This window comes from Hypanus sabinus, chromosome 10, assembly GCF_030144855.1.
Source record: "Hypanus sabinus isolate sHypSab1 chromosome 10, sHypSab1.hap1, whole genome shotgun sequence".
NCBI classification, from domain to species: domain Eukaryota; kingdom Metazoa; phylum Chordata; class Chondrichthyes; order Myliobatiformes; family Dasyatidae; genus Hypanus; species Hypanus sabinus.
The window spans coordinates 5619720-5642853 of NC_082715.1; the positions used below are offsets into that span (position 1 = coordinate 5619720).

A 23134-nucleotide genomic window follows, 5' to 3' on the forward strand; every position below is an offset into this window, starting at 1 on the left:
TACAACTCAGGTTTTCAGTTTTATTTACTTATCTATTATTAATTTTTCTTTTTGTATTTGCATGATTTGTCATCTTTGCATGTAGTTTTTATTCTGTTCTTTATTGAGTGCCCATAAATAAATGTGTATTTTCTGTACTTCAGTAATTACTTTGAACTAACTGTAGAGTTCAAACAATTAAAGAAACAGAATTGATGAGTATCACTTATTTTCTTTAATGAAAATATATTTTTGTTATTGTAATATGTTTTAAAACTTTTAATAGAACAGCATTCATCATTTCAGAATTCTCTGGTCTGTTTTTCAGGGGATGTGCTGTAAGACTATAAAACAAATAGGACATTTGGCCAAAATCTGCACTGCCATTCCATAAGATCTCATTTCCAATGGATTTTCACTCTACTGTCACTGAAGTTTCTCTGACTTTCAACACCATATCTTCGACAAATGGAGTTAATTCTTGCAGCACCTTTTGAACGGTCTCTACATTGTATTCTGCATCTTTCTCAATGTTGCTGCTTTCTCCAGAGTACTAGTCAAAAATACAGGAAAATATGAGAAGAAAATCATGTGTGACTCTGAAACAAAATGCTGGAAAAAGAATTCAGAAAGAGAATCCATATTAATGTTTAAAATCAATGAGTTTTTAATCAAGTATTTTTATTCCAGATTATCAAGCTTTGAATTTTGTTTGCTATTTAAGACATTGTGGTGCAAGGTGACACCAATATTTTTTTTTAACTATCTTTGTTTTTTCCTAAATAAGAACAGAAACGTACTGGAAGTCCTCAACAGCTGAGGCAGTTGGCATTGCAGAGAAGCACCTCATGTTTTATACTGACCTCTCATCAGAACTGGGTAGTTCTTCAGTACTTCAATATTTCTTCCAACTATGACATTTTTCTGTTTCAGAGTTCCAGTATTCACAACCCTCTTGTTTTTGTACATCTTTTTTCCTGTCTACAATAGCCTCTAACAATTTATTTCAGCTTTACACCATTTGGACAACACTTGCTAGTACTGTGTCTTACCAGGCTACCAGTAGAATGATATGTTGAAAAATTCTGAAGCATCAGAGACACAAGAGGTTCTGCAGATGCTGGACAACCAGAGCAACACACACAAAACACTGGAGGAACTCAGCAGGTCAGGCAACATCTATGGAAATGAATGAACATTCAGCATTTCGGGCTGAGACTTGATGAAAGGTCTCAGCCTGAAATATCGACTGTTTACTCCTTTGCAACAAAGCTTCTTTTTGTGGGACTAAAACAGTAGCCCATTTCTGTGAAGATTCTGGTAGAATGGCGCAGTGAGATTTGGCAGCATTATCAATCTGCAGATTTATTTTTCTATTTTGTAAGTCAAGAATATTCAAATAAATATGGTAGAATGAACAGATTAACGAGAGTTCATCTGAGCAGAATGGTAAAATTTTTTCTCTGTATCTGAATTGTATTAGACAATTAAGAAAAATATCACTGTTACATCCAGCTATTAAATGTTCATGTTACAATCCAAAATACATAGGACTTGTAGGTACAACATTTTATTAAAAGGATTGTTATGAATTTAATCAAGATGATCTATGGCAGTTTATTCTGTTCAATATTAAATGGCATTTATAACTCTCTAATGTACATACTGATTGGTAAATTCAGTCATTCCACAAGATCTCATTTCACTCTTCTGTCACCGAAGTTTTTCTGGCTTTCAGCACGAGATCTTTGACAAATGGAGTTAATTCTTGCAGCTCCTTTCGAACTGCCTCTACATCACTTTCTGCATCTTTCTCAAGGTTGCTGCGTTCTCCAGAGTCCTCGTCCTCTTTGCTTTTTCGGTGTTGACCTACAAGTTGTTTCACTACTAGACCTTGATACTTCACTAGGAGTTTGTATTGATCCTGAGGGAGAAAAAAATAACAAAAGATCTCACTTACTTCAGTCAGGCTTTGATTCTGTTCCAGCCAATTTTCTGACTTAAGGTGTGGTTGGTGTTGTCAAATATATTAATAATCTCTCATGTAGGAATTGTAACAATTCTTATTCCCGTTTAAACAGCCAAATGTTTAATTTCCAACACAGACCGGGAGAGAGACAGGGAGTCAGAGAGGGAGGAGGGCAAGGAGACAGAGACTGAAAGAGAGGGGGCAAGGAGAGAGAGAGGGGAGAGGGGTGAGAGAGAGGGGAGAGGGGTGAGAGAGAGGGGAGAGGGGTGAGAGAGAGGGGAGAGGGGTGAGAGAGAGGGGGTGAGAGGGGATGAGGGGAGAGAGGGAGAGAGAGAGGGAGAGGGGAGGGAGAGAGAGAGAAAGAAAGACACACACAAATATAAGTTTAAGGAGGGAATTTCTGACACTAGCTTGGGGTGCTTGAGGGATGGTTGTCAATGTGGGTTACATGAGTGACTGGGAAACACAGGCTTTAAGAAGTTTCTGCTTAAGTGCCAGTGGTCAGCCACTCTAGGTAGGTGCTAAATTTACACAGATCTGCTGTAACCCAAAGGAAGGTACACCCATCCCTGTCCTTCGTCACTGGAGCCCACCAAGTCTGTACACATGACTCTTGATCACACTGGGATACCCAGCAACAAGATGGAGAACCCACCTCTCCAATCTAACACCAGCTACAATTTGTGTTTGAAAATGTCCCTAAAATTTACAGAACTATTTAATGAGCTATTATTTTATAAATAACAAAACTATAAGACATAAGATTAGAATTAGGCCATTGAGCCCATTCAGTCTGCTCCACCATTCAATCATGGCTTTGGCTCCTCTCAAAACTAGCAGCTAGACAGCGCACTGCATCAGGTTCCATCTATTCAGGCTGCTTGGAGTAAATTTTGTGATCTTAAAAACAAAACTATATTTCTGAAACATATTAAGTATCTCTTTTAAGCTGGAGTCAGTTACTTGGCCCTTCGAGCCTGCTCCACCTTCTAATATTGATTATGGCTGTCTGGCCAGGGTGTAACATTCTCTGAGCAATTTCTCCAAGGCCCTCAACCCTCTGATCTCTCATACTAGTCAGTGAGCCGCTACTGCTCTCGGGGGGAGAGTATTCCCGAGATTTACACATTTTTCTGTTAAGAAATTCCTACATACCCTTGAGTTAAATTACATTTTCATTACATCAGAGATACATGAAGTAGATTACTTTAGGGGTATTTACGAGACTGTTAGATAGGTACTTGCTGCATCATTGTCTGGTATGGGAGAGGGTCACTGCACAGGATCTACATAAGCTGCTACAGTCAGCTCCATCGTGGGCACTGGCCTCCCTACCATCCAGGACATCTCCAGGAAGCAATGCCTCAAACAGACAGTATCCATCATTAAGAACTGGTTTTTTGAACTGACTATTATTTCACACTCTTCATACACATGAGAAGTCTTTATGTTACATCTGTTCAAATGTGCAATGTACAATTATGGTAATTTATAATAAATATTATGTACAACAGGATAGTCAATATAACAGACATACAGTTGGGTCAGCATGAATTAATCAGTCTGATGGTCTGGTGGAAGAAGCTGTCCGGGAGCCTGTTGGTCCTGGCTCTTATGCTGCGGTACCGTTTCCTGGATGGTAGTAGCTGGAACAGTTTGTGATTAGGGTGACTCGGGTCCCAATGATCCTTCGGGCCCTTTTTACACCCTCAGACCATGAAGCTTCCTGAGCACCTTCTCAGTCATAATTTTCACCACACAAACTTCACTTCCCTGTACTGAAAATTGCAAATGTTACTCCACTACTTAAGAAGGGTGGGAGCAGCAGAAAGGAAACTATAGACCTATTAGCCTGACATCAGTGGTAGGGAATTTGTTGGAATCGATTGTTAGGGATGAAATTATGGAGTATCCAGAGGCACATGACAAAATAGGCCATAGCCAGCATGGTTTCCAGAAAGGAAAATCCTGCATGACTAATCTATTGCAATTCTGTGAGGAAACTACAAGCAGGATAGACAAAGGAGATGCAGTGGACATGGCGTACTTGGTTTTTCAGAAGGCCAGGGAATTAAGGGATGCTATTCTGGCTGGCTGCCGGTTACCAGTGGAGTAATAGGATAATAATATCCTATTAAACATCAACAAACAAAAGGTACATTAATCAATCAAGTCTATATAAATATATATGAAAAAAAAACAAAAATAATCATCAAAAGAAAAAAAAAATTGAAAATATATAAAAGAAAATATATATTGAAAAAAAATACTAAACTAAACTAACATGGGCAATAATAACAGTTTATAAGTATGTGATAGTGTCAAGAAAAAACTCCGGAACTCCATACCTGAACAAGAATAAGCGGAGAGAGGGTCTGAAAAAGGTCAAATTAATTCATATGAAAATGTCGAATGAACGGTCCCCAGGTTACTTCAAATTTAATTGATGAGTCAAAAATAGTGCTTCTAATTTTTTCCAAACTCAGATAAGAAATAGTTTGAGAAAACCACTGAGATGTGGTAGGAGGATTTACTTCTTTCCAGTTTTGTAATATAGACCTTCTAGCAATTAATGTTACAAAAGCAATCATTCGTCTGATTGAAGGGGAAAACTGATTACCATCCTCATTTGGTATACCGAAAATTGCAGTAATAAAATGAGGTTGTAAATCGATATTCCATACTGAGGAAATGACGCCAAAAATGTCCTTCCAATAGTTATGTAAAGTGGGACATGACCAAAACATGTGGGTCAATGAAGCCACTTCTAAGTGACATCTGTCACATTGAGGGTTAATATGAGAATAGAATCGAGCAAGCTTATCTTTAGACATATAAGCTCTATGTACAATTTTAAATTGTATTAAAGCATGTTTAGCACATATAGAAGAGGAATTAACCATTTGCAAAATTTTTTCCCATTTATCTATTGATATATTGTATCGAAGTTCTTTTTCCCATTCTTGTTTAATTCTATCTGATATTTCTGGTTGTATCTTCATAATCATGTTATAAATAAAAGCTACTAATCCCTTCTGACAAGGATTAAAGGTGAAAATCAAATCTGAAAAATCCAATGGAGTTGAATTGGGAAAAGATGGAAGAACTTTATGTAAGAAATTTCTAATTTGTAAGTATCTAAAAAAAAATTAGATTTAGATAATTTAAATTTGTTAGAAAGTTGATCAAAAGACATCAAAGTACCTTCAAAAAAAAAGATCACAAAAACATTTTATACCTTTCCTTTTCCATATGCTAAAAGCTTGATCTGTCAATGAAGGTTTGAAAAAAAAAATTAAGTAAAATAGGGCTATCAAGAACAAAGTTTTTCAGATTAAAAAATTTACGAAATTGAAACCAAATTCGTAGTGTATGTTTGATAACAGGATTAGATATCTGCTTATTGAATTTAACTAAATCAGCAGGAAGAAAAGAGCCAAGAACAGAGAATATAGAATATCCCTTTACCTCACTACATTCCAAATTTACCCACTGTGGACACAATGGTGAGTCCAAATCTAGTTTCCAATACGTTAGGTTACGAATATTATTCGCCCAATAGTAAAATCTAAAGTTAGGTAAAGCTAGACCACCATCTTTTTTAGATTTTTGTAATTGCCTTTTGCTTAACCTGGGGTTTTTATTTTGCCACACAAATGAGGAAATTTTTGAATCAATGTTGTCAAAAAAAGATTTAGGAATAAAAATTGGTAAGGCTTGAAATAAATATAAAAATTTCGGTAAAATCATCATTTTAATAGCATTAATCCGACCAACTAATGATAAGAATAAGGGAGACCATCTTGCAGTAAATTGTTGAATTTGATGAAGCATAGGTAAAAAATTCAGTCTAAATAAATCTTTATATTTTTATACCTAAATAGATAAAGTTATCAGTAACAACTTTAAATGGTATTCTGTCATTCAATAAGGTTTGCGCGTTTAAGGGGAATAATTCACTCTTATCTAAGTTTAATTTATAACCAGAAAAACTACCAAATTGAGCCAACAAGGATAAAATAGCGGGAATAGACCTATTAGGATCAGAAATATATAACAGCAAGTCATCAGCATAAAGTGATAATTTGTATAACTTCTCATTACGGGTGATACCAAAAATATTAGGAGATTCACGAATAGCAATGGCTAAAGGTTCTAATGCAATATTAAATAATAAAGGACTTAAAGGACAACCTTGTCTCGTCTTACCGTCTTGTTTACGAATTTTAATAATTTGTCGCTTAGTCGAAATAACTTTTAATTGATTAGCTAACAATTTACCAGTTCGATCACTATGAATATAAAATTGAGCCCTGGTCTTAATTAATTGATTCTCAATTGAAGAATAATAAGCTATGTTCCATTTGAAGCTCAACTCTCTTCTTATAAAGTTCTTTGGTAGGAGTAACGGAATAAATCTTATCAATTTCTTTAATTTTATCCACCAATAAAGCTATATCTAAATATCTTTGTTTTCTTTTACCAACGGAATATGAGATAATTTGTCCACGGATAAAAGCCTTGAAAGAGTCCCAAAGTATTCCTCTGTCAATCTCTTCGGTATAGTTTGTTGAAAAAAATAAGTCAATTTGTTGTTTTATGAAGGTAATAAATTCTGGATCTTGAAGCAAAGTAGCGTTAAGTCTCCAAGATCTAGTATTAATGGAAGAGTCCGAGATCTTGATAGATAACTTCAAAGGTGCATGATCCGAAATAGCAATAGAATCATATTTACAATCAGTAACATCTGTTCATAAACGATGATCAATAAGGAAATAATCAATTCTAGAATAACTATGATATACATGTGAAAAAAATGAAAATTCTTTATCTTTAGGGTTCAGAAACCGCCATATTTCAGTAATTCCCGAATCGACCATAAAAGAATTAATAAGTAAAGCTGATCTATTCGGAAGAGTTCGAATAGGTTTAGATCTATCCATCGAAGGATTCAAACAACAATTAAAATCTCAACCCATTATCAACATATATTCATTCAAATTAGGAAGGGAAGTAAATAAACGTTTAAAAAATTCAGGGCAGTCAAAATTTGGAGCATAAATATTAACTAGAACGACTTTTCGATTAAAAAGTGAACCAGTTATCAACAAAAATCTGCCCTGTGGATCAGAAATGATTTCATGATGTGTAAACGAAATTGAGGGGTCTATAAAAATAGACACACCCCTAATTTTAGCGGTACAATTCAAGTGAAATTGTTGACCCTTCCAGAACCTAAAAAAACATTGATTATCCTCCCTCCTAATATGGGTCTCCTGTGCAAAAATAATATTAGCGTTCAATCTATGGAATACTTTAAATATTTTTTTACATTTAATCGGATGATTTAAACCATTAGTATTCCAAGAGATAAAGTTAATAGATTTATCCATCATACCAATATTAGTTGTGTGTATCATAAAAAGTTAAAAAGACACATAACCCATAATTTAGGAAGAAGGAAAATTGATTCAGGAGCAACCGGAGATCATGACACCTCAACAATATTAATAATTTAAAGTCGGCCCATAAACTAAAAGCAAAAAAATAAAAAGCAAAAGCGTGAAAAAAGATCCCTACCCCCTCCCCCCACCCTTTGAAAGAAAGCCAAGCGGCAGGCGCATAAACTAATACTAATATTACCCCCATTTCAAGATGGCAGCTCCATAAAAAGATTTAAAAAAAAACTATATAACACCCAGATTAAGATATAGGGTTGCAAAAAAAAATATATATATCAGTCAGATTAAAAAAACTAATATAGTAAAACAATCATTAATAAAAAAAATGAACATTAAAATTTGAAAGTGTAATATACCTTTAAAAAAAATTCCATATTCAAATACAAGAAAGATGACGTTTCAAAAGCAAAGACTTATGGGAAGAAGAAACGACATTTTGAAAAAGCCATATTACAGAATATGAATTCAGCAATCTAATAAAAAAATTTAGTAAAAAAGTTATCAAAATAGAATTAAAAAAAAGATTTAATAGACACTACAGTATATATAAAAAAAGACTAAAAAAATTCAAAACATTCGCCCCATTTCTAAGTACAGGCAAACAAATAAACTCTTACAAAAAGCAAAGTCTTATGGGAAGAAGAAACGACATTTTGAAAAAAAAAATTCATTATTACAAAATACAAACGTGTATAAAAAAGGATATTATAAAACTTAAAACAGCATCTATAAACAATGATAATAGTAGTAAAAAAAAAACCAGACCCGTAGATCAGGATAAGAAGTTATAACCCAGCTTCATAGGTTAAAACTTAAAATGAGATGGCATCCTCTCTCCGAAAAATCTTCAATGTAACTCATAGTTCAAGTTGCACTAGAAGATCGATATTCTTCAACAAATTTCTTCGCTTCTTCCGGAGTGTTGAAGGAATTTGTTGCCATGAGCAGCTGTGGAGGCCAAGTCATTGGGTGTACTTAAGGCAGAGGTAGATAGGTTTTTGATTACCCAGGGTATCAAAGGGTATGGGGAGATGGCAGGGGAGTGGGAACAAATGGAAGAATTGGATCAGCCCATGATTGAATGGCGCAGCAGACTCGATGAATCAGCTCCTATAATTTTATGGTCTTATTATTTCCTTTGCGATGCGGCAATATTTAATCCCTTGCTGGCGTTAATCAGTTTTAATGGAAAGTTTGCCTTATTTTCCACTAAAATTGCAGTAACATGTAAGAGAATGAGGCTCTTCAGCCCATCGAGTCTGCTCCCCTATTCCATCATGGGTGATTCCAAATCCCACTCAACTCCATATACCTGCCTTCTCAGCATATCCTTTGATGCCCCAACCAACCAGGAAACTATCAACTTCTGCTTTAAATATACCCACGGACTTGATGTCCACCGCAGTCTGTGGCAGAGCATTCCACAGATTCACTACACTCTGGTTAAAAAAATTCCTTCTTACCTGTATACTTGCAGTGGCCACTTGCTCATTAATGTAAATATACAATCAGCCTATCATGTGGCAGCAACTCAATGGGTAAAAGCATGCGGACATAGTCAAGAGGTTCAGTTGTTGTTCAGAGCAAACATCAGAATGGGGAAGAAATGTGATCTTTGACTGTGAAATGATTGCTGATGCCAGACAGAGTTCTCAGAAACTGCTGAGCTCCTGGGATCTTCATACACAACCGTCTCTAGGGTTTAGAGAAAGCTACCCAGTAAGAGGCAGGTCTGAGGGAAAACACCTTGTTAGCGGAGAGGTCAGAGAAGAACTGACAGGAACTAGATAACCATGCGTTTCCACAGTGATGTGCACAAGAGCATCTCTGAATCGTTGAGGTAGTTGGGCTACAGAAACAGACCATGAACATACACTTTGTGGCCACTTTATTAGGTACAGGAAGTACTTACTAAAGTGGCCACTGTGTGCTTTACATATTTTGGCATAAACTTACTTTGAAAGCACAGGAGGTGCCTAATAGAGTGTAAATTTCAAAGGGAAAGCTGCAATTTCAAAACGTTGAGCGGTTGTGAAGTTACCTCAGAAATCTTGCTGCTGAGGAAGCTGATGACCTGTGGTACACATCTGCCAGGTGCATGAAGCATGTGGTGTGTTGAGAGCTGGAACAACAGAACGGAGGTCAGGTGCAGAACCAGCGCTGGGTCCTCGGTGCCTTTGACTTGTTCAAGCAATGCCTGCCGGTGCTGAAACAGGACCTGCCTAGACAAGAGGACATTGTGGATGAAAGTCAACTTACGCTTCAGAGTGATGTCAGCAGAGTTAACAATTACAGAGCCCAGTCCGAAAATGGAATCTACTGTCTACACAAGAGATTCTGCAGATCTTGTGCCACACCCACACGGAATGGAATGTTGGAAGAACTCAGCACGTCTCTTAGCACATGGATGAGAGAAAATTAGAGAGCTTTGTTGGAGGGAAGCATTAGATTGATATTAGAGTAGGACACAAGGGCCTGTGCTGTGCAATGTTGTTCTGTGTTCTAAGTAGATCACTTGACACCTCAAGCAACCCAGTGTATTAAAACATGGAACATTAGAGACCAGTCCTGGCCCTTTGGTCCACAATGTTGTGCTGATCTTGGAGTATACTCCAAGATCAACCTAACCCTTCCATACTACATAGCCCTCCATTTTTCTATGATAATATCATTATTATAATTATTATAATATAATTATAATTTTTGTGATAATATAATTTGTGTCTAAGAGTTTCTTAAATGTCCCTAACGCATCTCCCTCAACATATTGAATATGGTGGTGGGTGATCTGTCCCAGGCTTCACCTGTTCTTCTGTGCAATGTCAACGTTGATTCCTTGCATCAACTTTTAAAAATTATTTTTATTTGTGTTGCCCACTCTTACTTTCCTATCACATTCTTTCTTCTTCAGCCCTTTACCTTTTCCACCTATTGCTTCTTATTTCATCCCAACTCCCCCAAGCTTCCTTCTTATCTGGTCTCACTTATTTATCATCTGCCATCTTGAACAAGAGAAAATCTGCAGATGCTGGAAATCCCAGCTATACACACAAAAAGCTGGAGGAACTCAGCAGGCCAGCCAGCATCTATGGAAAAGAATACAGTTGACTGTAGTTTTTTTCCATAAATGCTGCCTGGTCTGCTGAGTTCCTCCAGCCTTGCGTGTGTGTTATCTGCCATCTTGTACTCTTCCTCCTCTACCACCTTCTTATTCTGCCTTCTGCCCCCTTCATTTTCAGTCTTGAAGAAGGGTCTTGGTCAGAAACGTTGTTTATACCCTGTCATAGATGCTGAGTTCCTCCAAAATTGTGTGGTGCTCAAGAACCACCTACATTTTTTATTTGATAAACTGCCAAGAGAATACTAAGAGTGTAAGTATTTTGAGTAGCTGAGGAAATGTAAATTAAATAGAACAAATAATACAATGGGTGGCAGAGTGGAGATACGTCTTTAAAAAAGGTGAAAGGCATTCCTTTCCTCCACTAACCACTAGCCTGCAGGTCACCCTTGGGCAAGGTTAGCTTGACCTGCTTAGCTACCCCCCACCCACGGTTAATGGTTATGTGAAGCCACGGAAGAAAGTGGTGGACAGCTGTATGAGCAACTGGTGCGTATCACAAATCCTGGTTGTGTGACCACTGATTCAGAGAGACCATCTCTGAAGAGTGTTGATAATGGCTGGAGTCACTCATTTTGTAAAGACACTGCCCAGAAGAAGGGAATGGCAACTACTTCTCTGGAAAAATTTGCCAAGGACTATCATCATCATGGATAGAGAAATGAAGAACAGCAAGCAGCCTTAAGGGGGATAAAAGACAGATGAAAGAAGGTGATTGCCCAAGTCATATGACACAACACATAATGATGATGTTGAATATAAGGTGAGACAGGGTGTATCCTGAGTGGGTAGCAAACATCTTTTCCCCAGGATAGCAACAGAGAAGGTGATTGAAGGAAAGCAGAGTCATAGAAAAGTACAGCATTGAAACAGGCCCTTTGGCCCATCTAGTTCATGCTAAGCCATTTACAAATATGCCATAATTGTCATGTCAGTGGTAGTAATTTTTTTACAGATCGATGTGTGCATGGAACAAACTACAAGGGTGGTGGTAGAGGTAGAAACATTAGATACCTTTCAGAGGTTCTTACATAGGCACATAGATGAAAGAAAAATGTAGGGCTATATAGGAGGGAGCGGGTAGAAAGGTTAAAAGGCTGGCATTTTATTGTGGGCCAAAGGACCTGTATTGTGCTGCACTGTTATATATTCTATATTCTATGATACAGTCACAAAGCAAGAAACTTGAAAGAACCCAATTTAAAGAACAGAAAGAATAAAAATAAAAAGACCAACACTCAATGTGCAAGAGAAAGAAAAAAACATTACAAATTATGTTGTTCGCTTCAATTATTTGTACGATTTGTATTTTTTTTCTTTCTCTTATGCATCCAGTTTTGGTCTCCTATTTTTCATTTTATTCTTTTTTTTCCCATTAAATTTGGTTCTTTCGGGTTTCTTGCTTTGTGGCTACCTGTGAGCAAGCAAATTAAGGTTGTATGATTTATACATTCGTTGATAATAAATGTACTTGAAAATAAATTACCTTCCTGAAATAAATGTTCAAAACGCAAGTGTGCTTCAAGGACGTTTTTAAAAAGTTGGCTAGAAAATGGATTTTAGACATTTTACCTGGATGCTGTGTGTTGTGCTAGTGCTGCATTGGAAAGGATAAAGAAGAAACAGCCTTAGAATAAGACATTCTTACCATAGCTTCCACCTGAGATTATTAAAATATGATTTATACCTTTAATTGATGTCAGTTGCTTACATCATCCATACACTCACCCACGCAAGCTGGTCTGCACATTTCTTGCGATCTCACCATGCAATGCACGGAAATGACTGACAACTGGTACGTGAGATAATGGAAAAGTGGAGATGGGAGTGGGCTACTGTGCACTATTATAATTGTTGGTAGATGTGGCCTTTGGACCCAATTTCTCTTGTTAATTTTAAAGGGAATACCACACAGACGATGTCCTCATACGACAGAAACATCAAAGACGAATGAAAGCTTTCTTGGATGTGCCTGGTCCAATTTCCTGATGGATGGAACTTCACTGTAATTGGAAACAAACCCTTGAACACTGGAAAATAGTGTATTTTAGACACTATTTCATTCGCTCATTATGTGGTGTGTCATATGACTTGGACGATCATGGTCTTTCCTGAAAATGATTGTTCTTGGTAAATTTTTCTACACTGCCTTCTTCTGGGCCGTGTTTTTACAAGATGGGTGACCCCAGCGTTATCAATACTCTTCAGAGATATTCTGCCTGGCGTCAGCGGTTGCATAACACCAGCTGCTCATGCGACCATCCACCAACTGTTCCCATGGCTTCATGTGACTCTGATCTGGGGCTAAGCAGGTGCTACACTGCCCAGAGGGGACCTGCAGGCTAGTGGAGGGAAGGAGCGCCTCACACCTCTTTTGGTAGAGATGCACCTCCATTCTGTCACCCAGACAATATTTACAAATCAAAGAAAGTTCCAAACGTCCAATTTCTAGGTAACATGTTGCTACTTACTGTTTTCTTTAAAAGGGTCTACACTTAGCTTTACCCTAGAAAATTCACTCTACCTTTGGGACCACCACACAGAATCAGAAATATCTGCAGAGAATTGTTATCTAAGCCAACTCCCATCATGGACAACAATGAGGATATCTTCAAAAGGCGATACCTCAAGAAAAACGGCATCCATCACAAAGAACACCCATCACCCAGCACGTGCCCTCTTCTCATTACTAGCAACAGAGGAGATACACAGTGTTTCAGGAACAGCTACTTCCTTTCTGCCATCAGATTTATGAATGGTCAATGAACCCATGAACACTACCTCACGAATTTTAACTCACTTTTTGCACTAATTTTAAAATATATACTTCTTACTATAATTTATATATCATTTATTTTATGTATTGCACTGTATTGCTGCCAAAAAACATTATTTTACAACAGTCAGTGATACTACATGATTCTGAAATTATATTTCCCAGTTTGAAACTTTTTCTTTGAACTTTACCTTTCTTTCTTTTTGTCCACCTTTTTCAGCATAATTCCACAAACATCTGTCGCGCCATCCAAAACAGATTGAAATTCCTCAATGCTCTGAAAGGAAATGGAAGAAATCAGTCAACCAAATGCCCTGAATAACTCAATCAGAAAATTTTCTCTAAAGAGGTTGGTTCTATTTTAATGCTTCACTAAATCTTTTGACGAGTACTCATTGCTTTTGGGCTCTGTTGCTTCACCACTTTCAAGTGTAGGCTAAATAGAAATGTTGAGCTGGAATTAACTGCTTTCTCTAATCTCAAATTTATACATGTAGAAGCTTAAAATTAACCGAATTTAGTTTTCTCTACCTGTTATCAAATAGCATAAAATTACTATAAATTACGATAATATAATCTTCTTGTAATTTATAGTAATTTTTTATATCTTGGACTGCCACAAAACAAATTTCATACATAACGTATGTCAATGGGAATAAACGTGACTGTGATTCTGATCGAAAAGGTAGAGCAGCTACACCAAAACCACCTGAATCAAAAACAGTTACTTCCCCAAACCATCGGGCTGATCAACTCCTCCATCCATTAACTACCCACCACCCATCACCAAGCATCACTTTATGTACATACAATTTGTATATGTGTATAACAGTTAATTGTATATTGTGTTTTATAGAATTGCCTTTATATTTTTTGCAATTTTTAATGCGTTCTTTATGCTTATCATGTTTTTTATGCTACATCAGATCCAGAGTAACAATCATTTTCTTCTTTAATCCCATGTACTGAGGAATGACAATAACCAATCTTGAATCTTGTAAATAGATCGTTGTCACATCTTATTTAATCTCTATAGTCTAATTAATTCTTCAGTCATGAAAATCTCATAGAATAGATACTACATTATATTAACACTACTTCCTGAATAAAAGACACTGAGAAACTGAACAGATATTTAGTTCAGTCTATATCCATGAATTCACTGAAATAACTGAACTTTATGAAGTGAAAAGTACTCTGAGAATTTAATAAAAGAAAGAAAATAGTAATAGACAATTTAATTCCAACATCACAAGGAAGTTCATGGTGCATTCTTTCATAGTTATTGGTTTTTTTGAATATCATCATCACTGTCATTAAGTGCTATGAGCTTTGACTGCCATGGCTCACACACTCCTGTTTCAGGTCAAGTGGATCAATTCATTGGTATTAATTTCCAGTTCTCTGGCTGCTGTCTCCATCATCATTGGTCTTTGCCTTCCTCTTGCTTTCTTCCCTTCAATCTTTCCCATAATTGCCGTGCATTCAAACTCCTCTTTCCTAATCACATGTCCAATGAAGTCACGTTGCCTTTTCATGATCTCCTATATTTCTCTTTTTGTGCTTGCTCTGTTCATGACATCCTCGTTCGATATTCGTTTCGTCCATGATATTCTTTGCATCCTCCTCAAAAACCATATCTCTGCTGCTTCAATTCATTTCCTCATGTTACTAGATACTGTCCAACATTCTGAACCATCAAACATAACTGGATAAACGTAACATTTCAGTACTCTGAGGCGGGTGTCATGCCTAGTTTAGTGTTGGTCAGTATATTCTTCATTCTCCTAAAGGTGTCTTTTACCATCCCCATTCTTCTTTTGATGTCCATATTAGTCCGTGAGCCAGTAGGGTTGGTGGGTACCATCTGAGGGGAATAATACTCATAGTGATTTTAAGCAAGGTATACATCTCTAAAGTTAGAAAATATGTGATAGCATTACACCAATGGTAGTTTTTTCATAGGCAAAGCACCATGGGATCATGGTTCTTATAGCGTGGAGGTGTAACTCCCAGTCCCCCTCACGAGAGGCGCGCAGAAGCCCAAGCACTACGTTCTCTACCACGTCAATGTATGATATCCAGAATGCGGATAGCTCTCCATTGTTGTGATGGAGGTGTTCCAGAAAGTCTGTCCACAGGGTTATCAGCTCAGCTCAGAGTGGACTTTGCAGCAGATTGTTCAACTTCTGTTGGTTCAAGTCACTGGCCACGTCATTCACTTGGTCTAAGAATGATTTGATCATCCCACCCCGCTCTGGAATGTTGTCCTCAACCCACAGTGTGAACTCTGCCCATGCGAGTCTCATCAGTGCTTTATAGATGTACTTGTGGACCCTGACAGCACGATTGTACTGTTTACCATCAAGGACTCCATTGATGGACCCCTCTGCGACAATTCCAGTCTCTATGCATACGTCCTTTAGACCAGCATCCCAAAATCGCTTTCTGAGGATGGCTAAGGCATTACGTAGACAGTAGGTGCAGGAGTAGGCCATTTGGCCCTTCTAGCCAGCACCACCATTCACTGTGATCATGGCTGATCATACACAATCAGTACCCCGTTCCTGCCCTCTCCTCATATCCCTTGACCCCGCTATCTATAAGAGCTCTATTTAACTCTCTCTTGAATGCATCCAGAGACTTGGCCTCCACTGCCTTCTGAGGCAGAGCATTTCACATACCCACCACTCTCTGGGTGAAAATGTTTTTTCCGCATCTCTGTTCTAAATGGCCTACCCCTTATTCTTAAACTGTGGCCTCTAGTTCTGGACTCACCCATCAGCGGAAACATGCTTCCTGCCTCCAGCGTGTCCAATCCCTTAATAATCTTATGTTTCAATCAGATCCCCTCTCATCCTTCTAAATTCCAGTGTATACAAGCCCAGTCGCTCCAATCTTTCAACATGTGACAGTCCCACCATTCCGGAAATTAACCTTGTGAACCTACGCTGCACTCCCTCAATAGCAAGGATGTCCTTCCTCAAATTTGGAGACCAAAATTGCACACAATACTCCAGGTGGGGTCTCACCAGGGCCCTGTACAGCTGCAGAAGGAACTCTTTACTCCTATACTCAATTTCTCTTGTTATAAAGGCCAGCATGCCATTAGCTTTCTTCACTGCCTGCTGTACCTGCATGCTTGCTTTCATTGACTGATGTACAAGAACATCTAGATCTCGTTGTACTTCCCCTTTTCCTAACTTGACTCCATTTAGATAGTAATCTGCCTTCCTGTTCTTGCCTCCAAAGTGGATAACCTCACATTTATCCACATTAAACTGCACCTCCCATACATTTGCCTACTCACCCAACCTGTCCAAGTCACCCTGCATTCTCATAACATCACTTTCTGAGGATGGCTAAGGCATTACATATGGTATGAAATGTCCCCATCCTGAGAAGAATATTGGAGAAGCGCTCTTTGTGCTTCCAGGTAATTTCAGTGGCTTTTACATAGAGTGCTTGATCCATGACTACAATTGTTTCTAGATGAAGTTCCTTCCTGATAAGCTCTGATTGGTTCAGGATTTCGAATACTGTGGTCATCTCTGTGGCTGGTGAATTGATGGTTGGCAGATACACAACAATATCTTGTGAGATTGGTTCTTGGTCCATGGTGCTGACATTAAAACCAATACAGCTTGGGATTGTCTGATTCTCTGGATGTTTGCCTTGCAAGTATTCACGCCAGGTTCTCCTTGCAGGCAAGAAGAGCAGCTTCCCTGGTTGGGAGGGGCTGTGGGCCCACATGAGCACCTGCTACATATACTTCCAGTTCTTGGTCCTCAATGGTGACTGATCTCTGCTTCAGTTTCTCAATGTGTGGAAGCTCAGCTCCTGGCAGATGTAGTCCATAGACATTGGCCTGTACCACTATGCCATTGACTCTATGTGATGTACCCTTTCTAGTGAGTGTTTCCTCAAGTCTATTGATATTGTCCCATGCGAGATTGGTGAAGTCATGAGGCTTGATGGAGGCCGCAAGTACAACTGTCTGGTTGGAGGCTGTTGCTAGCATTTGGAAACACAGAGCAGTGTCGTTCTCTTCAAGTTGGGAGTAAGACACCCCATGCCCGAGCCTGTTCAGTGTTTGGATGAGCTCAGTGTTACCTGTTACTGCATAAGGAAGTAGAAGGTGCTTTGATGGCTTATGTTGACCACATGTCACAGCATATATCATGTCCTGGCTAAGTGACTGAACCAGAGCAGTGACGCTGTGTTTGAGTCTTGGTGTCAGGATTTCCAGTGAGCAGTCCAACAAGAAGCCGCTCTAGTTGATCCAGTATGGAGTATGAGCACTGTCTTTCACATCAGGTGGATGGAATGGCCAGGGAGTCACAGTCATCTCCTGTCTAATGATTGATCTGATATGTGATAAAGTCTGATCTATGATCTTGTCGAAGTTGGTTGCCTTGGCCCTCCAAACTTTGAGTTCTCTCTATAGAGTTTGATTTTCCAAGACAACGTCCCTCAACGATATGCTTTCAGGAACCATCAACACACAGAAAGCTACCACCGCTGCAATGCTATCACATATTTTCTAGCACTAGGGGTGTACACCTTGCCGAAAGTCACTACAGGAACTATTCCCCCCAGATGGTACCAGCGGCCCAAATTTGGGGTCCTAGCTCACGGACTATGTCGCACCTGCCATCTGATGTCACCCAGCTTCCTAAGTAGCAAAAGTTCTGTACTTGTTTTATGTCTTCCCCGTTTATTCTCAGCCTGCAGATAGGATTCTCCCTCTTTTTGGATATTTGGATATCACAATGTCTTTTTTCAATTGATAGACAGACCCATTTTTGCACTTTCTTCAACAACTATATATTGGGTATGCCCACATGAAAATAAATCTCAGGGTTGTACAGTACTGTGCAAAGGTCTTAGGCACATGACACTTGCAAGAAAAAGTCTGTGATCCCTTTGCAATTATCTGCTTTTTTGCATTAATTACTCATAAAATGTGGTGTGATCTTCATGTAAGTCACAATAATGGACAGACACAATCTGCCTAAACTGCTAACACTCAAACAATTGTATTTTTCTTGCTTTTATTGAACACATCCTTTAATCATTCACAATCCAGGCTGGAAAATATGTGAACCCTTGTATTTAATAACTGGTAGAACCTCTTCAGTAGCAACAACCTCTACCAATGTTTCCTGTAGCTGCTGATCACTCTTGCACAATGGCAAGGAGGAATTTTAGACCATTCCTCCATAAAAAACTGTTTCAGCTTATCAATATTTCTGGGATACCTTGCATGAACAGCCTCTTCAGGTCATGCCACTGCATCTCAATTGGGTTAGGTCTGGACTCTGACTTGGCCATTCCAAAACACACATTATTTTAAACCATTCTGTTGCTGATTTAATCTTGTGGGCCTGATCACTGTATTGTTAGATCATCCAACTTCTATTAAGCGTCAGGTGACAAACCGCCACCCTGATATTGTCCTGTAAAATGTCTTGATACAATTTTGAATTCATTGTTCCCTCAAGCTGTCCAGCCCGAGTCAGCAAAGCAGCCCCAAACCATGATCTCCTTCCACTATGCTTTACAGTTAGGATGAGGTTTTGGTGTTGGAGTGCCGTGCCCTTTCTTCCTCCAAACACAACGGCGTGCATTTCTGTCAAGAAGTTCCATTTTTGTCTTATCTGCCCACAGAACACTACCCCAGAAACGTTGCGGAACATCCAGATGGTCTTTTATGAATTTGAGACGTGCCACAATGTGTTTTTTGGAGAGCAGTGGTTTCCTCCGCGGTGTCCTCCCATGAACACCATTCTTGTTCAGTGTTTTTGTTATAGTGGACCCAAGAACAGAGAATTTAGCAAGTTCTAGAGATTTCTACAGGTCTTTTCTTGTCACCCTTGGTTCTTTTTCATCTCCTTCAGCATTGCACTTTGTACTCCTGGTGGTGACCCTTGCAGGATGCCAACTCCCAAGGAAAGCAGCAACAGTATTGAATTTCCTCCATTTGCAGACAATTCCTCTTACTGTGGACTGATGAACAATCAGGTGTTTGGAAATGCTTCTGTTGCCTTTTACCCCTTCATGCATCTCTACAATTCTTCATGAAAGTTGTTTTGATCACGGTATGCCGCACAGAAACAGATCATTCTTGAGAAGAGCAGGCTGTCAGTAACCTGACTGTGTGTGTCTTTTTAATAGGAAAGGGCACCTCTACAACCCACACCTCCAATCTTTATTTGAATTGACTTTATTTCTTACATCATTTATGTACATGAGGAGTAAAAATATTTACGTTACGTCTCCGTCTAAATGTGCAATGTGTAATTTTGTAATTTATAATATATAGAACAATGTAGCATAGAAATACACTCAAATCAGCGTGAATTAATCAGTCTGATGGCCTGGTGGAAGAAGCTGTCCTGTTGGTCCTGGCTTTTATGCTTCCGGTACCATTTCCTGAATGGTAGCAGCTGCAATAGATTGAGGTTGGGGTGACTCAGGTCCCCAGTGATCTCTCGAGCCCTTTTTTCACACCTGTCTTCGTAAATGTCCTGAATCATGGGAAGTTCACATCTACAGATAGGCTGGGCTGTCTGTACCACTCTGCAGAATCCTGTGATTGAGGGAGGTACAATTCCCAGACCAGGCAGTGACGCAGCTAGTCAGGATACTCTCAATTGTGCCCCTGTAGAAAGTTCTTAGGATCTCGGGGCCCATACCAAACTTCCTCAACCGTCTGAGGTGAAAGAGGCGCTGTTGTGCCTTTTTCACCACACAGCTGGCGTGTACAGGCCACTTGAAGTGCTCGGTGACGTGGATGCCGAGGAACTTAAAAGCCGTTTACCCTCTCAACCCCTGATCCATTGACATCAATAGGGGTTAGCCTGTTTCCATTCCTCCTGTAGTCCACAACCAGCTCCTTTGTTTTTGTAACAGAGAGAACACCAGACTCCAAATAGCTTTTGTCGAAAGCATTACTCCAGAGGCTCACATACTTTTTTGAATTTAAGCTGTGATTGTTTAAATGGTGTACTCAGTATTGACGAGAAGTACAGTTGTTCGTGTTATTAGTTTAGGCAGATTGTGTTTGTCTATCATTGCGACTTAGATTTTATAGTAATAATTGCACAGAGTTCATAAACTTTTTCTTGCAACTATATATAGTAATTCTATGTATTGCACTGTACTGCTGTCACAAAAAAATTGTGGCATATGTGAGTAATGATAAACCTGATTCTGATATGGGTCTCTATTGAAAACTGAGTGTGGGAAGGGGGCAGAAATCATAGTTGGGAAAAGGGGAAGGGAGAGGGCCGGGAGCAGGAAGCAAAAGATAGACATTCTGTTATGATCAAACTAATTGTTTGGAATCAGATGACCTTGCCTGGGGTAGCAAGGCTGAGTGTATATGCACCCGCAGCACCATCCTGCCCCGACACACCTTCTCTGCCACCTGCCCCACGCCCCTCCCGCAATGTTCTTCACTCCTGCCAGATTTACAAACTCTCTCTCCATTCCTCATTGACAAACACAGTACTGTGCAAAAGTCTTAGGTACATATATCAAGTGAGGGTGCCCAAGACAAATATGCATGCTGTAGATGAAAATCTGATAATGATGAGAGTGATGCCGGACTGCTTTTCCTTGAGATTCATAAGTGAAAGCTAACAGGATACACGCAATATCACTTACACCAGCAGTGAATGGCATTTCAAAGATACTGAATTGAAGCCTGCTGTTATCCAACTGAGAATTCTTCTGGAGAAAATATCACTCCTGTGGGAAGGACAAGACTGCCCAGCCACTCAGTGTTAACTGGATGACATCACTGTTACTGGTAAGGATGAGAAGGAACATCTCCAAAATGTAAGACGGTGTAAAAAAATCTCAAGATGATGTTACAATAACCAACAAGCCACATTGGGCTTGTATGTGGTAAAGAGAGGTGGGCCAGCATTGTGGGGCCATGATTGCCCGAGACCACTACAACTTGAATGGAGATCCATCCATCATTTGCATGCCACATCCCTAATAGACTTAAGTGGAAGAAAATTTAAGAAAGGTACTGGATGGTGCCACAGCAGTCTTCCGGACAGCAGTGGAAAATACAAACATATCAAAGATAAAATAGTGTTAAGTGAAAATGCCAAACCCAGGTTTTACAAGGCCTGCCCAGTTCAGTGAACTAGGTGGCATAGCTGAAGGAATTCTTTCCAATGCTGACTGGAGCCCATGGGCAACACCAGTGGTGCTGGTAGCTCAGAAGGACGGGTCTGGTAGGATCTGTGGTGATTTTAATCTCACCACCAACCTAGTATTGAAAGTAGATCAAAAGCCTCTTCCCAGGTTACTGGATATCTTTGCAAACGTCTCTGAAGGAAAACACTTGAGCAAAGTGGACTTAGCTGAGGCCTTTCTACAGATAGAGCTAGAAGAAGAGTCCAACGTGTTTCTCACTTTGGGTGACGAGTGGTGTTGCTCAGGGCTCAGTACTGGGACCGCCAGCTTTCACATGGTTTCTCAGTGATTTAGATAATGGAATTGATGGCTTTGTGGCAAAGTCTGCAGATAATACGAAGATAGTGCAAAAAAGAGGCAGACGGAATACACTGTTGGGAAATGTATGATAAAGTATTTTGGTAAAAAGAACAACAGTATGGACTATTATCTGAATGGGGAGAAGGTTCAAACATCAGAGGTGCAGAGAGACTTAGGAGTCTTTGTGCAAGACTCCTGGAAGGTTAATTCACAGGTTGAGTCTGTGGTAAAGGCGGCAAATGCAATGTTGCCATTTATTTCAAGGGGAATAGAATATAGAAGCAAGGAGATAATGCTGAGCCTTTATAAGGCACTAGTCAGGCCGCTGTCAGAGTATTGTCAACAGTTTTGGGCCCCATATCTCAGAAAGGATGTACTGACATCCGACAGAGTCCAGAGGCGGTTTACGAGGATGATTCTGGGAATGAAGGGGTTAACATGGAGGAGTGTTTGCCAGCTTTGAGCCTGTACTCACTGGAATTTTGAAAAATGTGGGGGGAAATCTCACTGAAACTTACCGAATGTTGAAAGGACTAGATAGGGTTGATGTGCAGAGGATGATTCCTACTGTGGGAATATCCAGATTTACAGGGCCACAGAGTGATGAATCTGTGGACTGCTCTGCCACAGTCTGTGGTGGAGGCCAAGTCCGTGGGTATATTTAATGCAGAAGCTGATCGTTTCCTGATTGGTCAGGGCATCAAAGGAAATGGTGAGAAGGCAGGTGTGTGGGGTTGAGTGGGATCTGTGATCAGCCATGAGCAGACTTGATGGGCTGAATGTTCTAATTCTGCACCTATATCTTAAGGTCTCACCATAAACACTCACATAGGGGCTTATCGCTACAATCAGCTTACTTTTGGAGTAGCATCTGCATACTTTTACAAAATGATGGATTAGGTGATGCAAGACTGTCCAGGCACTAGTGCTACCTAGATGACGTCATTGTTACTGGTAAGGAGGACAAGGAACCTCTCCAAAATCTCGAGATGGCATTAAAAAGATCAGAAGATTTATGGGCTCAGACAACAAGCGTGAATTCTTTAAACTAAGCATCACTTACTATGGTCACACCATTGACACAATTATTATGCTTGTGTGCTGAGGAAATTGAAGCACTGTTTTATCCCTCAAGGCCAAAGGATGTGTCACAGTTGTGCTCCATTTTAGGATTTGTTAATTACTGTAACAGGTTGCTGCCAAACATGGCTACTGTGCCCATCCCTTAAACTCATTACTATGGTTCGGGAAGAAATAGCAATGGACAAAGCAGTGTGAGGTGGCTTTCCAAAGGGCAAAGGAAATAGTGTTGG

The 23134-nt window shown here is 39.3% G+C and overlaps 1 protein-coding gene across 1 annotated transcript in view; it reads right to left on the minus strand.

Annotated features, from left to right (window-relative positions):
* Positions 1-622: 622 nt before the first annotated feature.
* The window catches only part of ufl1 (UFM1-specific ligase 1), a 102478-nt gene continuing 79966 nt past the window's right edge, over positions 623-23134 (minus strand). The window contains exons 17-19 of the mRNA XM_059981385.1: positions 13496-13581; positions 9452-9632; positions 623-1903 (exon numbers count right to left, since the gene is read on the minus strand). Of these exons, the coding sequence (XP_059837368.1) occupies positions 1682-1903; positions 9452-9632; positions 13496-13581 (489 nt within the window). The 3' untranslated portion in view covers positions 623-1681. The remainder of the gene's footprint in view (positions 1904-9451; positions 9633-13495; positions 13582-23134) is intronic.